Raw genomic sequence first — 15,832 nt, 5'->3', positions numbered from 1 at the left:
ACATTGTACAGCTATACAAAAATATTTTATTTATATCCTTATTCTACAAGCTTTTTGCTATTTTTTAAATTTTTTTAAACTTTTTTTTTGTTGTTGTTAAAAACTAAGACACAAGCACACATATTAGCCTAGGCTTACCCAGGGTCAAGATTAACAATATCACTGTCTTACACCTCTACATCTTACCCCAATAGAAGATGTCCGGGGCAATAACAGGCATGGAACTGTCATTTCCTATGATAACATTGTCTTCTTCTGGAATACTTCTTTTAAGGCTATTTGACAGCTAGCTTTTTTTTCCTTCAAGTAGAAGTATACTCTAAAATAATGATAATAGTAAATACATAAGTCAGCCACATGGTTGGTTATTATCATTTTCAAGTATTATGTATTGCACATAACTGTATGTGCTACACTCTTATAGACTGGCAGTACACCAGCATCTCCAAAAGATAGATAAGTAGATAACACATTGCTCTACAACGTCATCATGGTGACATTATTACATCATTAGGTGATAGGAGTTTTTCAACTCTGTTATAATCTTATGAGAGGTGTTGTATAGGTAGCTGGTTGTCTACCAAAATATGTTATAATAGTAGTATACCATTTGGATATTCTAGCAACATCAAAAGCACTCCATAGAATCATATGTTGAGGCTGGGTATGGTGGCTCATGCCTATAATCCCAGCACTTTGGGAGGCCGAGTGTCTCTACTAAAAATACAAAAATTAGTTGGGCTTGGTGGCATGCACCTGTAATCCTAGCTACTCGGGAGGCTGAGGCAGGAGAATTGCTTGAACCCAGGAGGTGGAGGTTGCAGTAAGCTGAGATTGTACCACTGCACTCCAGCCTGCCCAACAGAGCTAGACGCTTTCTTAAAAAAAAAAAAAGAAAAAGACTCATATGTTGAAATCACCAATGTAGGGACTTTTTTTGCTTCCAACACTTATTTCTTGCAATACTGTTAAAGATTAGCACAATATATTCATATAAATGTATTAATGTTTATTTGCAAGAATGACTTACTGACAAGTCCAGAAACACACACTTATAACATTGTAAAAGATAAAAGCAAGATTGACTGATTAGATCTCAACTGCTTCTCTTTTATGCACTCCTCTCCTGCTTTCCAGAAATGTTTATGTAAACCTTTGATGTCAGCGTTTCCTGGGTTTCTTTTGACTTGGTGTCAGTGTATTCCTTTAAGCCAGTACATCATTATGTTGATTGTTAAAATTTAATATTCTGCTTTACATTGTTTTAACATCTTGTCAGAAGTCAACTGACCATATATGTGTGAATCTATTTCTGGATTCTATTTTGTTCCACTGTCTATATGCAGTCTATATGTCCGTCTTCATTAGTACCAAGTTGTCTGGCTTATATAGCTTTATAGCTATACGTAGGATAAATCCTCCAGTTTTATCTTTCTTTAAAAAAAAATGGCTTTGGTTATTCTGGATTCTTTACATTTGCTTCCACAGGAATTTTAGAATCAGGTTGAAATTTCTTCAGACATTTTGTTGAAATTTTCATTGAGATTGGGTTGAATCTATAAATGAACTTGGTGAAAACTGACATCTTAACAATATCAAGTCTTGTAATTTATGAACATAGTTGATGTTTTCATTAATTTAGGTCTTTCAATAAAAAGGGGGAATCAGCATGTATAAGCACATCACATATGCCTGTTATAGTAATGAGAGCTCTACATGCAACATATTAATTAAAAATCACCATTCCTTTTATTAGCTAGTTTGTACATAAAAGTAAACGGGGTTAAGAGAGGGTAAGTGACTCCCTAGAGTTAAGTAATTCGGGCGGACCCTCTCAAGGCGGACTGTCCCCCTGTAAGTAACTGCCTAGTTATCCAATAAGTGGCACAGAAGGGAATTTGGGCCCTTATCTGTGTGACTTCCAAAACCTGGCTTTTTTTATTGACCGGTTTTCATAACTCAGCTAAAACAAGAGTTAAGCAAGCGCTATCATTTATGACTGTGAACTTCTCCAAAGTTCAGATTGTTCCTGAACAATCAAGCATTTCAAACTCTTACCATCAAGTAAAGAGATAGCATTACATTGTGTGTAGGATTATGGGGATTAAAGATTACCTTATATTTTCCAAATTGCACTTGAGAATTGACTGTGCCGATTATATCCTTTTTGGGTATCTACCTTGCTCACAGTATGTGGGATCCAGGTTAATGAACAGCATAAAATTATTGTATCCTGTTGCAAAAAAATATATTTCCATTTATAAGTAATCCATGCAAACTGGTTTAGGATTTGAAAACAGGTTTTAAAAGGTTTGACAAGTATTGACCCCATTTCAGGAATACTCTATTAGAGAAATTCAGTGACCTTTACCAACTTACCCGTGGCCAAAAAAAAAAAAAAAAGTAAAAATTAAAAATCAGAACAAATCCAAAGTAATTAAAATTAACCAAAGTTCCTGATCCATTCCTGATAAGGGGTATTACGGTTTAATATTTAAAGAGAATTTATGAAGAAAAAGATTATGGTTCAAAGTCTACTTCAGGTATTTCTATTTACATTTCTTGGAAAAGCTTCCCAAGGCTCTTTCTCCCCAATCTACAGAAGAATCTAATGGACTATCCACTTATTTCACAGCACTTGTTTGAAACTAGAAGACCCAGGGAGGGAACAAGGTTCAGGCTTGAAACGCTAAGACATTAAAGATTTCACCTTGTTTGCAAAAATCAGAATGGGAGGCTGCAGCCGGGCTTCACACTCACCGGCGCTAGGCTCCAGGCGGACCCGCGGAACCGGGCAACCACTTGAGGGGCCTTGGCCAGGAGGGGTGGCCCCGGCGCGCCAGCGGCAGGTCCTGAGCAAAGCCGGCAAGCCACAGCAGGGCGGTGCGGGTTGCTCACGGAGAAAATGAGGAGCCTGATGGGGCGAGGACGGCAGAGAACGGGCTCAACGCCAGCTTCCTTCCGACGGGCTCCTGGGCCCCACCTGTGCTCCTGAAAGGCGGCCCCCGATAGGGCGCGGCGGGAACCAGAGTCAGGAGGAGGGTCACGAGTTAAAGCGGCGGGGGTGGAGGATGAGCGGGCAGCGGTCCGGGCGCTAGTCCTGGCGTCTGACCCAGGGCGGAGCGGTGCTCGAGGTTGCTGGAGCCGCGCGCTAACTCGCCCTGCGCCCTCGCCGCGGACTCCGGAGCTGCGGCCACTCCCCGCTGTCCCCCAGGTGAGCCCGGCGGATGCCGCCCCGGGGCGTCGGATGTCGCGGGAACAAAGCCGGCAACGCGCAGGGAGGGCCCGGGAGGCCGGGAGGCAGCGAGCCATCAGGCACGCGGCGGGAGGCTCGGGCCGGGCGGTCGGCGCCATGGAGGGCGAGCGGGCGGGAGCTGGGAGCGAGATGCAGCTGTTCTGCGCGGCCCCGGCGCCGGGCGCATTAGGTCAGTGGAGGCGCACCCCTGCAGGGCCAGCGCGGGGCTGGGCGGGTGGGGGGCTCTGCTCCATGGTCACCCTCCGGGCCGCTGCCCACCTGGGAGCCTGCGGTCCTGGCTCTGAGGGCTGGAAGCCACCCCGGCCCGGAGCTCCTGCGCTGGAAGGCTTGGATGCCGGCCGGGTCTCGAGATGGTCCTAACGTGGCTCGGGCGGCCCCTGTCAAGGCGGACTGTCCCCCGATAGAGGTGGGGGCGGCTGGAAGTAGGGGCTCGGTTCCCTGCGCTGGCTGAAAGCAGCCGCCAGCTGGGCTGCGGCCGTCTGAGCTCAAGGGCAGTGCCTGGGGATGGCAGCGACCGCTTTGGGACATCGCTGCAACCCTCCGGCTCTTTCTGGCGCGGACTACCCGACAAAAGTCTCAACGCTTAAAAAAAAAAGAGAAAGAAGGAAAGAAAGGGAAGAAAAGAAAGGAAAGAAAGACTGGAGAGACCAGTTTTGTGTCTGGTGAAGTGCGAAACCGCTTCTGAAAAATCGAGGTTGCATAACTTTCTCGCCAACTGGGAGGTCTATACTCTATTAGTATACACACTCCCGGGCTTTTTCTACTTTTCTACAGCTCACTTCAATCAAGCCTCTGCCCGCCAGGAATAGGTAACCTGTGTGTGTCCGCTGGCTCCTTCTAAGAGCATGCCTGCTACCTCGGTAGCCTCTAAGGATGGCCCCATCGTTGGGTCGCCTCTCCTGACGGGGCCGTTCGCCCACCCCTGCCTCCCGCGCCGGCGCTCCGGGTGAATGTGGAGGGTGGCTATGAATACCTCCTTCGGCTGTTGGGAGTTCCGACCGTTTGCTGTTTTTAAAGTACACCCTCGGAAGGGCTTTTCAGACTGGGTAAAGCTAACGTTTACAAAGTCAGCTGCCGGTCCTGGTGAATGAAACGTCTTGCTTCCAGGACAACTCGTTGTGATGTGCTGAATAGATTAATGCTGGTTGGCTTATTTTCTCTTTGTCCTGTGGGTTACTGTTACATGGTGTGTGGCTAGTGTGTTTAAAGTTTAATTTTCCCTGTATCAAAGTGGAAAGGGCTTAATGTCAATATATAACTCACCAACATGCTTGATTTTTTTTTTTTAATGCTGTCACAGCTGAACATACTAACAGCTTCGTCATTATGTTGGTGTTCATATGCAAGCTTCGGTCAACATGAAATTATCTGCGTTTTAAGTCCCATAGATAAAGTCTCCTTAAATGCTGTTTAAAGTATCTGCCTTTTTGAAGGAAAAAAAAACTGTTGAATGAAAATCCTAATGTATTACTTTTTCTTTCCTTTATGACTTTAAGAATTACTGCATTTATGCTTTGACAGGCATTTTAACACACACATATATGAGCCATACTTTAATGAGTTATAATTATTTCATTTTGAAGGTACTGTGTATGCTATACAGTAAATATGTTTTGTGTTTCATTCAGCAGTATCCTTATTAATCTTTTCATTAATCAAGAGTTTAAAAACCTTCCCCATGGCTGTTTTTATAGCCAATATCTATTGTTCGGAGACATTGGGCTTGCTAAGAATGTTTGAATTGGAATCAAAAGTGGGATTCTAGACTTGGAAAGCAGCATGATATCTAAACAGTGACTTGTCAGATATTGTATGAATGCAGGTTACAATTTTCCTCCTTCATTGCCAGGTACAAGTTATTATTAAAATGTCAAATAAAGCCTGCCTTTCTATTCTGTATGGAAGGACCCTACTCACCAATGGTGGTTTACAAGTATTTTATTTTAAACAGATTTCCATAGTATAGTATCAATCTTAGTCTTAGGGAAAACCCAAGCTCCATCCCAGTCCCTGGAGTGACTTTCTGTCACTTTGAAAAAGCTGGTTCTGAAGACAATGAAACCAGCCCAACTCTTTTCAAACGCACCCCTTCCCCAAAGTAGATATGAAGTACTTTGAAAATATGCTATAAATATAAGGGCTTCAATAAAAAATCATTACAAGTGATGCCACAGATTGGGAATTAGGCTTAAATTGAGCGCCTGCCTTCCCCTTTGTAAAACAATTATGTTTCCTGAGGTTTGTGCTGCCCCTTAAGGACCTTATTAGCTTTCTAGGAATCTGCTCTGTCTGCTGTGGGTGTTAGGTAGGTGAGTCTGCTTAGTGCTAGACTCTATGCAAAGGCTGTGTTTGCTGTTTCATTTAATGCTCACTACAGTCATAGGTATTTAATTCTGGCTACAATCATAGAAGGGTAGGTGTTGTTATCCCCATTTTGCTGGAGAGGAAACTGAGGCTCAGAAGGGCTAGGTGATTTCTCTGAGATGGCAGAAATGTGAAGTCATAGAACCAGAATTAGAAACCAAACTGTGCCTTGGTTCTTTACACTATACCCTGCTGTCTTTAACTCCGTGGTTTGAAACATTTTTTGATAATCTGTGAAAGTTTTAGTTACTTTCCAGGAAAAAGTATTCACAGCCACATATATGAAAGTTTGCATATAACTTCAGGGTCCACCTACCCTCTGAAGTCCTTCTTCAAGCCCTCAGATCTCTGATCCTGCTCTAACTATACTGAGTGAGGCAGAAAATATATACATCCTATATATATGTACATATAATCTTTTACTAATGGGAGCAGCCCCTGAATTTGGTAATTATTAACTAGGTGAAAATTCACTTCATAATTAAAACAAATAGTAAAGTAATGTCTAACATCAGAGCTGATTCTGTAAACATCTAAAATGCAGTTTAAAGCAATGGTGCTTATTTGAAACCAGAACTTTTGTTTGAGCTTCCTCCTGCAACAGCAAAGAATATGGACTTGTGTCTTTACTCCCTAAATGGAAATGTTGGTGGTTGTTGTTTTTCCTTCCTAGAGATGGCAAATCCTGAGGTAGTTATAAGTAGCTGCAGCTCTCATGAAGAAGAAAATCGCTGCAATTTTAACCAGCATACATCTCCATCTGAGGAGCTTCTATTAGAAGATCAGATGAGGCGAAAACTCAAATTTTTTTTTATGAATCCCTGTGAGAAGTTCTGGGCTCGAGGTAGAAAACCATGGAAACTTGCCATACAAATTCTAAAAATTGCAATGGTGACTATCCAGGTAAGCATCTCAGATCATGAGTCTGGTGAAAGCCTCTTTTAATAACAAAGAGAACTATGGACAGTGGGTTGTTGTTGCTGTTGTTTTTTATAACTTTTAACTATATGCATAATGTAGAGCAATAACAGATAAGAAAACATACAATCTTAGACCCTTCTGTCTTCAACATTTGTGAAAAAGTTTGGCTTCTTTTTTTCTCACTTTTTTTTCTTCTCATCTTTTGCCAAGTTATCATTTTAGCTACATAATCTAATTAGTTTTCAGGAAAAGAAAATTAATATTTGGCTTCCAATGAAGAGGTTCAGCTGGTTTCTAAATAAGCCATGGAAACTAGTGTTGTCCAACATTAGGACTTTCTTTTCCTTCCTAGTTAGTTGCCTGAGAATTTCTCTCTTCAGAAACTTTGAGGCTTCCTGCTACAGGCAAATTCTTAGATTTTCACAGCCCTGTGATCATGAGAACCATGCAGTGGAAGAATGTGGAGTTAACTAACAGAAGAGGAGTGTCAGGAGCTAGTGAAACACAGGACCTCTTTTTAGTTCACAGCGAGCTTTTGAATCTCATTTCTTTGGCTGCTTTTGACATTTTTTAGGGGGAGGAGAGGGATCCATATTTTGTGATTGTTTATATATACTGGCTGTGATTTATTCTTATGAAAATATGTTTTCCTGTTGGTGAGAGTAATTATCTCTTGCTAAAAGCAAAAGGGCGAAATAAAGGCAGATTTTAGTGAGAAAAGTAGATGTGATAGGTTTATTTTTATTATTACTTACTCTCCTTAAGTTGGTGAAAAATGCCTAAGTACATAAACAATTGGTATTGAAGGAGAGATTAAAAAACCAGGATATTACCAATTTTAACTGCTTATTGAGAACAAATGCTAATGATTATTAGAGAACAAAGGCAATTTCTACAATCATATGAAGTTGGTGGAATTCTTGCTTCTAAAGGTAGATGTTGTTTCCAGGGAAACAAAAATTTGGTGACTACCCTGTTCCAGTACATTATTTCATGTAATTCTAACATTCCTACAGGCTTATTTTACAGAAGAGGAAACTGATGTTTCCAGAGCTCTTTTAAAGTCACATGGCTTGGCCAGATAGTGTGGCTGATGCTTGTAATCCCAGCACTTTGGGATGCTGAGGCAGGTGGATCGCTTGAGCTCAGGAGTTCCAGACCAGGCTAGGCAACATGGTGAAAACCTGTCTCTGCAAAAAATACAGAAATTAGCGAAGTGTGGTGATCACACCGTTGAGTTCCAGCATGGGTGAAGGAGTGAGAACCTGTCTCAAAAAAGAAAAGTTGCATGGCTAGTCAGTGGCAACATCAAGACTTTGAAAGCAGGCATTCTGTCTGTCATATCACCCTGAAAATGAATATTCAATTCTCAACCAAATATTTGGCAAGCTGAAATTGAAATTCTTAACTTCTGAGTGATAATACAATGTGTCACAATAGTGAAAAGTTTATGTGTATTGTTTCTTATAAGGAGGAAAAGCCTGTATCAGTTGAACATGAAGATTAATAATAGGTGCCACTTGAGTGTTTGCCATGTACTAGACTAAACATTTTATAGATGTCATCATGTTCAAGTCTTTTTTTTTAAGATGGAGACTCGCTCTGTCACCCAAGCTGGACAGTGGCACCATCCTCGGTTCACCGCAACCTCCACCTCCCGGGTTCAGGCGATTCTCCTGCCTCAGCCTCCTAAGTAGCTAGGATTAGAGACACACACCACCAAGCCCAGCTAATTTTTTTTTTTTTCTTTTGAGACGGAGTTTCACTCTTGTTACCCAGGCTGGAGTGCAGTGGCGTGGTCTCGGCTCACCGCAACCTCCGCCTCCTGGGTTCAGGCAATTCTCCTGCCTCAGCCTCCTGAGTAGCTGGGATTACAGGCATGTGCCACCATGCCCAGCTAATTTTTTGTATTTTTAGTAGAGACGGGGTTTCGCCATGTTGACCAGGATGGTCTCGATCTCTTGACCTCGTGATCCACCCGCCTCGGCCTCCCAAAGTGCTGGGATTACAGGCTTGAGCCACCGCGCCTGGCCTAATTTTTAATTTTTATTAGAGACAGGGTTTCACCATATTGGCCAGGCTGGTCTTGAACTCCTGACCTCAGGTGATCCACCCGCCTTGGCCTCTCAAAGTGCTCGGATTACAGGTGTGAGCCACCATGCCCGGCCCATGTTCAATTCTTAAAACAAGTTGGAGGTAGGTAGTGGTATCCTCATTTCATAGATGAGAACCAATGAGGGGCTTGGTAAGGAAAAGGACCCTGTCATAGTCAGGAAACTAGAAGAGTGGAACTGATATTCAAACTCAGATTTATTTTCTCTAAGATTTATGTTCTTAATTACTTCTTAATTTTCAGGGAGCTCATCCAACCTTCCTATGTTTATACTAGGGTGGTCAAAAGAAAACTGGCAATGGTTTAAGATGTTAAGGCTGCTAGTAATAAGCAAGTAAAAGGTGTTCAGGTAAGTTTTTAAAAGGAACTGAGGGATTCTTAATTATGATGTTTCCTTAATTTCTATCAGAGCAGTCAAATATTAGATAAAGACAACTTTATAATTGAGCAAATGAGGGTGAATTGGTAACAGATTTTCTCAGGGAAAATGTGGTGGTTCTTCTGTTAAGTTGGAGATTTTGTGTTTGCAATAGCAAAAGAAAGATGTTTACAATGATAGACAGCCTACTAAAAATTTCTCTTTTCCCAATACCTGGCTTACTCTCTGAATTATAGCAGTTTTCTCTCAGCCATTGTTATTCCTGTGTGCCAGTAAACCTTTGAGGGCAGGGACCAATTGTCTTCTCATTGTATCCTTAGTCCCTAGCTCATTGCTGACACATGAGAAGTACTCATGTATTTGAATGACTGGTAAGAATATCTTTGGGAATTCTTTGGGGCTGTTTACTCATCAGCTTCAACAGATACAAAATCCCCAGAATATCAAGATATCATCTCATTGAGGACAATTAAAGAGGATCTTCAGAAATGGGAGTTAGGTGCAGAGATGATTAGGTGACGATATATGTGGGGTGCAGACCGTATCTCCTATGTGGAAGGGAGAGGGGAAAAGATTTGTCTGCTCTAATTTTTCTGATCAAACCCTGGATTACTTTGTGTAGCATGACGGGGTGGCTAGAACTTAGATTTAGTCTGTTAGACATGAGTTTCAGTTTTGACTATATTGACACTGGCTAATGATGTGACTTGAAAAAATTATATAACTTCTCTGAGCCTCATCTCTAGAATTGGTATATTAGGAATATACTACAGGATTAGTACGAGGAAAGTTCCTGGAATAGTGTATGGAATACAGGTGCTCAACATTGTTCCCGCCTTCCATATAAATATACTCTGCCTCACTCTGGGATTTAAGAAAGATTGTAGTTTCTCAATTTACAGCATGTGTGGGGTGTGTGTGTGTGTGTGTGTGTGTGAGAGAGAGAGAGAGAGAGAGAGAGAGAGAGGTTTGGGTGGGAGGGAAGAGAAGACGAAAGAGAGACTTAGAGTATGATAAGCTTTTAGGTGTAACCGAAAGGCTGTAGGTTAACATGACAGCAGTTAATGTGTATGAACAAATGAGTTTCATGTAAAACCCTGAGGTCAATCCTGCATGACTCTTAAGGACACATTATGTTAATATACTTTAGACATGAGTTGAGGGGTTTTGGTGATCAGACGTAGGAATATAGTTTGGTCACAGGACTTGGACTTTCTTAGTGTATTATCCACCTGCTGCAAAACCTTCTTGATGTCCCAGAGAATTCATTTTAAACTCTTCCATTTGCTGTTCAAGTCCCTGTACCTTCTGCTCTGCTTTTTCTGCCCACATTTTTCAACCTCTTACCTTTTCTTTTTTTCTTTTAAGCTGGTCTTATTTGGGCTAAGTAACCAGATGGTGGTAGCTTTCAAGGAAGAGAATACTGTGGCATTCAAACACCTTTTCCTAAAAGGATATATAGACCGAATGGATGACACATATGCAGTGTACACACAAAGTGATGTGTATGATCAGATAATCTTCGCAGTGAACCAGGTAAATCAAGTGTGTGCATTATTCACTTGGGAAAAAACAAACTGGAAAAAATGATGGCAATGTGCATAATAGAAACTGACATTTAAGTGGAGAAGGGTGAACATTTCTGCTTGGAAATGACACATGCAAAATTATTTTTAAATTAAAAAAAAATATATTGTCGACAAAATTTTATAAAACTTGAAGTTGAGGAAAGCTTTTGTTTAGTAACAGAAAGGCAGAAACTTTAAAGATTTAATTAAAAGAATCAGAGTTAGGGCTTGGCATGGGAATCTGGAAGATTTAAAATTACTAACTATGACCCTGGGTGTAAGTAGTCATTAAGTCTTCAAAGCTGAAAGTATGCTTTCAGGGCCCCTTAACAAATAATGAGAATATTAACTTTTCAGAGTGTGTACAGCAACCAAGACCTAAAAATTCACTTGAAAGTAAGTAAAGCCTTTATGTCATACATGACAATGATATTATTGTGACATTGACTAACTGCCAAACAGAACACAAGCTTGTTTTACATATAGATGAATACTGTATTTTATTGTGAGTTTCTAATATATATTTTTGCCATTAAAAGTACTTTCTCAGGACCCCAAAATTTTAAATTTGTAGGTATCATTGAAAGTATCTTGGAAGTCAGTATTCCCAAACTGGGTTAGTTTGCAGAGCACATTTCAAAATTATTACAATTCTAAAGAAAATTATTATAGTGTAATCATGGCTATTCATTTTCTTGAGACAATCTATGCACAGTGAGATGGTAAGCTGCTAGGATAAAATACATATGTATGGCGTGAAGTCTTTCTGTTAGCACTGGGATTGGGAAAATGAGCCAGAAATCTAAGGTAATAGAAATAAGTTACATAAACTGTTAAACAGAATTATGTCCTACAATTTGTAGTTGTTAAGAGCATAATGATGGAGATACTCTGTTTTTAGAATTTTAAGTATATTAAGTTTCTCTAAAGCTCGTCTGATTTAAACTGGTAGTTTGGTGTTTTTGTTGGGAAGGGGGAGTGGGATCAAGGCAAGAGGTAAACAGTCCATTAAATTCTTTTTTTTTTTTTTTTTTTTGAGAGACAGGGTCTTACTCTGTCACCCAGGCTGGAGTGCAGTGGCACAATTACAGCTCTCTGCAGACTCAACCTTCTGGGCGCAACTGATCCTCCCACCTTAGCCTCCCAAGCAGCTGGGGTCATAGGCATGTACCACCATGCCCGGCTAATTTAAAAAAAATTTATTTTTGTACAGACAGGGTCTCCCTGTGTTGCCCAGGTTGCTCAAACTCCTGGTCTCAAGTGAGACTTAATAGTTGAGGTGATTGTTACTGAGAGGAACTGACAAATCCTCTCAGAACTGACAAATCTGGGCAGTGACATCTCCATTCTTAGATGCATATCCATGACTGTTAGTTATCCCAAAGGGTTTAGCCCCAAGATGTCATCCTACTGGATAATCTCCAGGGCTCATTCTGATCCAATACTGTGATTATAACAGCACTGCTGTTTGTTTATTATATATGCTTCTATATTTGAATGTGAGAGACCTACTTATTTTCTTTTTAGGCTATCCCTTGGCTTTCCTTTTATTTTTTCAATCATTTTTGGGTCAGATTTACTGGTTCCTTTTCTTTCATGTGCCTCTTAAATTTGAGCAGTCCTCAAAGCTTGATCCTTTTCCTGTAGAAACACCCTCCACTACCCAGCCTCAGCCATCACCATGATGAGGGGACTCCCAAGCGGTTCCCACGCTGCCAGCCATCTACCTCACAAGCACCTCAGCACTCCCCATCCAGAGCAGCTTCTCATTCTCCTCCCACCCATCCCTAGTCTGTTTCTTCTTTCTGGTCAGTTGCTTAGGTTGAAAGGCCTCAGGGTCTTCCAGGAATTGTTCATTCTTGCAGCTCAAACATAGTTTATAAATTCCTCTTTCTGGTTGGCTTCCCTTCTTTGCTACCCCCTTTCCCTACTATCTCTTGCTTTTGGTGCCACAGCATTTAGCTAAGGATATTTAATGTGTTTCTATATTATAACTCAAAGGCGGACTTGGGTCCTATGAATCTGACTGAAAATGCCTTCTCTCAAGGCGGAGCTGGAGAGACCAGGAGGGATGGGTGCCCAGAGTAGTTAAAACTCCACCAAGGCCTCCACCACTTGGCTATTCTGTGCAGTCTCACCATCGTTAGTTCCACCAGTTAGATCCAACCATCATCTCATACCACATTTCTGTCCCAGAACTCTCTGACTCGGGCTCTAGGGCTGCCCTGTAGCTGGACACAGCCCTGCTGCTTCCCTAGGTTACCCAGTTCTTGCCAGATGCTCAGACTTGCACAAAGAGCTGAATGAAGAGCTCAAGGAAGTCTGGCTGTAGTGTATACAGTTAATGTATTTATTATATAACATAACTATATGGCATACATAATTATAATGTTAACAGGTACCTGCAGCTCTGGGCCTCTGATCTTTCACAGTTCAAGATCTTAAAAGGTTTAAGACAAGATTCTGTGGTCTGGAGGTTCAGATCTCTAGGTGATTCCTGTGGGGACTGCCCCACACTTACACCTGGACTCTGGGAGGGTTGTAGTGCCCCATCACAGCTGTGACTGCGCTTCGTGACCCCTGCTTGCCTGTCCCTATTTATCTCTCATTACACATCATGTGTTCTAGGCACACTAGTCTACTGGGTACCTTAAATGGAAAACAAAACTCTCAAAACTGAGTATCTCCAGCATTATTCTACTTTACCCCTGTATGCCAAACATAATGTTGTTTAATAGCTTAGGGAGCTTGCTTCTATTACCATAGATTTCTGGCTCACTTTCCTAATCCTAATGCCAACAGAAAGCTTGGTGCCATAATCATCTTTCTTATCCTAACAGTTAACCAACTCGCTGTGCACAAATTAGTAACAAAGAACTCCATTATAATAATTTTTCACCTCACTATTAATTTGACAAATATTTGAGCACTTACTGTGTGCCTGCAGGGCTGGTGTTAGAGCAGTGGATTGATAAATTCCCATTCCTGTGGAACTTGCATTCTAATGCAGGAGATCGATTTTAAACAAGTTTAACAAAAATCTTTTGCTTTAGGGTAATGATAAGTGGTATGAAGAAAAATAAACCAGCATAAGGCAATAACACTAGTCTCAGAGTGGTCAGAAAAGGCCTTTCTGAATACTTGAAATATGGGGAAGAATAATCCAGGCTGAAGGAGTGGCAACAGCAAAGGTCCTGAAGCTGGAAAGCGATTGGTATGTTTGAGAAAATGCGAGGGAGGCAAGTATGAGGGGCAGTTAGGGCCAGAGGAGCTGGGGGCCAGGTCCCTCAGGACATGAAAAGGAGCTTTGAATTTTATTCTGAGAGTGACACAAAGCCATGGAAGGGCTTTTTGTAGGGGAGAGACTCTGATAATATACATAAGCACAAGCTAACGTATTCACTCAAATATTTATTAAATAGTATCTATTATGTATCAGGCACTTTTTTGTGTGTGAAGGGGTCCTGCAGTGAACAAATAGACAAAGTCAAGGAGGTCATATTCTCATTGGAAGAGCCAGGCAGTAAATAAGTATGTAAGAGCATCATCTGTCAGTTTGTTATAAGTACTGTGGAAAATAAAACCAGCAAAGTGACTAGCTGGAGGTGGTTGGAGAAGGTCTCTCTGACAAGGTGACATGTAAGCAGACAGCAGATTAAAGAGAGGGCAGGCAGCCTGTGTCTATCTCAAGGAAGAACCTTCCAGGTAGGAAGAACAGCAAAAACAAGAGTCTGGAGGAGGTGTATTTTGGATATCACTGTTCTAAGGGCTGTACATGCATGAATTCATTCATTCCTTATATCAATCTTACGAGTTCTAGATGGAGACTAGACGAAGGTGAGAGGGATGATTGGAGAGGCAGAGGCTTAATTTGTCCAGGGAAGAAAGGATGATGGTTTGGAATAGGGCCATATCAATGAAGGTGATGAGAGACAGTCTGATTTGTGGTGAGGAGGCTCTGATTGATTGATTGATTGATTGACTGACTGATTTGAGACAAAGTCTCATTCTGTTACCCAGGCTGGAGTACAGTGACACAATCTCAGCTCACTGCAACCTCCAACTCCCGGGTTCAAGTGATTCTTCTGCCTCAGCCTCCTAAGTAGCTGGGACTACAGGCGCATGCCACCACGCCTGGCTAATTTTGTATTTTTGTAGATATGGGGTTTCACCATGTTGGCCAGGATGGTCCCGATCTCCTGACCTCGTGATCCACCTGCTTCGGCTTTCCAAAGTGCTGAGATTACAGGCATGAGCCACTGCGCCTAGCCAAGCTCACATTTTTAAGTGATTCTTGTGCAGAGATAATTTAAAAGTCATGCATGACTTTCAGATGTACTGGAAGTGGAATATAAGAGAAATTGACAAAAGAATCTTTCCTAAGTTTTGGCCTGAACATCTGACTGACTTACAGAGTAATTTATTGAGAAGGGAATTACTGTGGAAGGAGCAGGTGAGCAGATGTTTCTGTTTGCACATTTACTAGAGATTCCTTTTAGACACTAAAGGCATCATGTAGGCAGATTGCCATCCATGTATGGTATTCAGTGGAAAGGTCAGAGCTAGAGATGCGAATTTGGAAGCTCTCAGCATACAGGTGGTATTTGAAACATGGGACTGGTTGAAGTCAGCTATGGAGAGAATGTGGATAGCGGTTGTAGCCTGAATCCAAAAATATTCCAAAATACAGAGGTTAGCAATGGGAGGATTCAGCAAAGGAGACCATGAAGAAACAATCAGAGTCCCAGAAGTCAAGTAAGGAAAGTATCCTTAAGAAGTCAAGTATCCCATTAGGAGGAGCATTCAACTGCATCAGATGCCATGGAGATGTTAAGTTATAGGAGGACTGAGAACTAGGCATCAGGTTTGGTAACATGCTGCTCATTGGCGACCTTGACAAGGTCCAACTCAAAATTCATCCCATATTAGAAATTATTTTCTTCATTTGTCATATCATGCTTCATATATATATATATTTTAGCAGAATTATTTTCTGTGTCGATCACACAAAGTTGTTAATTTCAGGAGTGACAGAATGACCAATTGTACCAAACATATTGCCCTAAAACACTTTGTTTTGGAAACATATCTGCAGACATCCATTAAAAATTTAAGTTGGGCCGGGCGCGGTGGCTCAAGCCTGTAATCCCAGCACTTTGGGAGGCCGAGGCGGGTGGATCACGAGGTCAAGAGATTGAGACCATCCTGGTCAACATGGTGAAACCCCGTCT

The 15,832-nt window shown here is 41.5% G+C and overlaps 1 protein-coding gene across 3 annotated transcripts in view; it reads left to right on the top strand.

Moving 5' to 3' along the window:
- The first annotated feature begins 2,864 nt into the window (after positions 1-2,864).
- The window catches only part of MCOLN3 (mucolipin TRP cation channel 3), a 29,190-nt gene continuing 16,222 nt past the window's right edge, over positions 2,865-15,832 (top strand). The window contains exons 1-3 of one of the 3 annotated variants that reach the window (XM_017499837.2): positions 2,865-3,214; positions 6,294-6,523; positions 10,402-10,569. In XM_017499837.2, coding sequence (XP_017355326.1) covers positions 6,296-6,523; positions 10,402-10,569 — 396 coding nt within the window. In that variant the 5' untranslated portion in view covers positions 2,865-3,214; positions 6,294-6,295. Of the gene's footprint in view, positions 3,215-3,292; positions 3,426-3,547; positions 4,066-6,293; positions 6,524-10,401; positions 10,570-15,832 lie in introns of those variants that run through there. The other 2 variants (XM_017499836.2, XM_017499838.2) reach the window with 2 other exon arrangements.

This window comes from Cebus imitator, unplaced genomic scaffold (genome assembly GCF_001604975.1).
Source record: "Cebus imitator isolate Cc_AM_T3 unplaced genomic scaffold, Cebus_imitator-1.0 Scaffold261, whole genome shotgun sequence".
NCBI classification, from domain to species: domain Eukaryota; kingdom Metazoa; phylum Chordata; class Mammalia; order Primates; family Cebidae; genus Cebus; species Cebus imitator.
The sequence above is the reverse complement of the archived record's forward strand: the minus strand, read 5'-3'. Positions and strand labels throughout refer to the sequence as shown.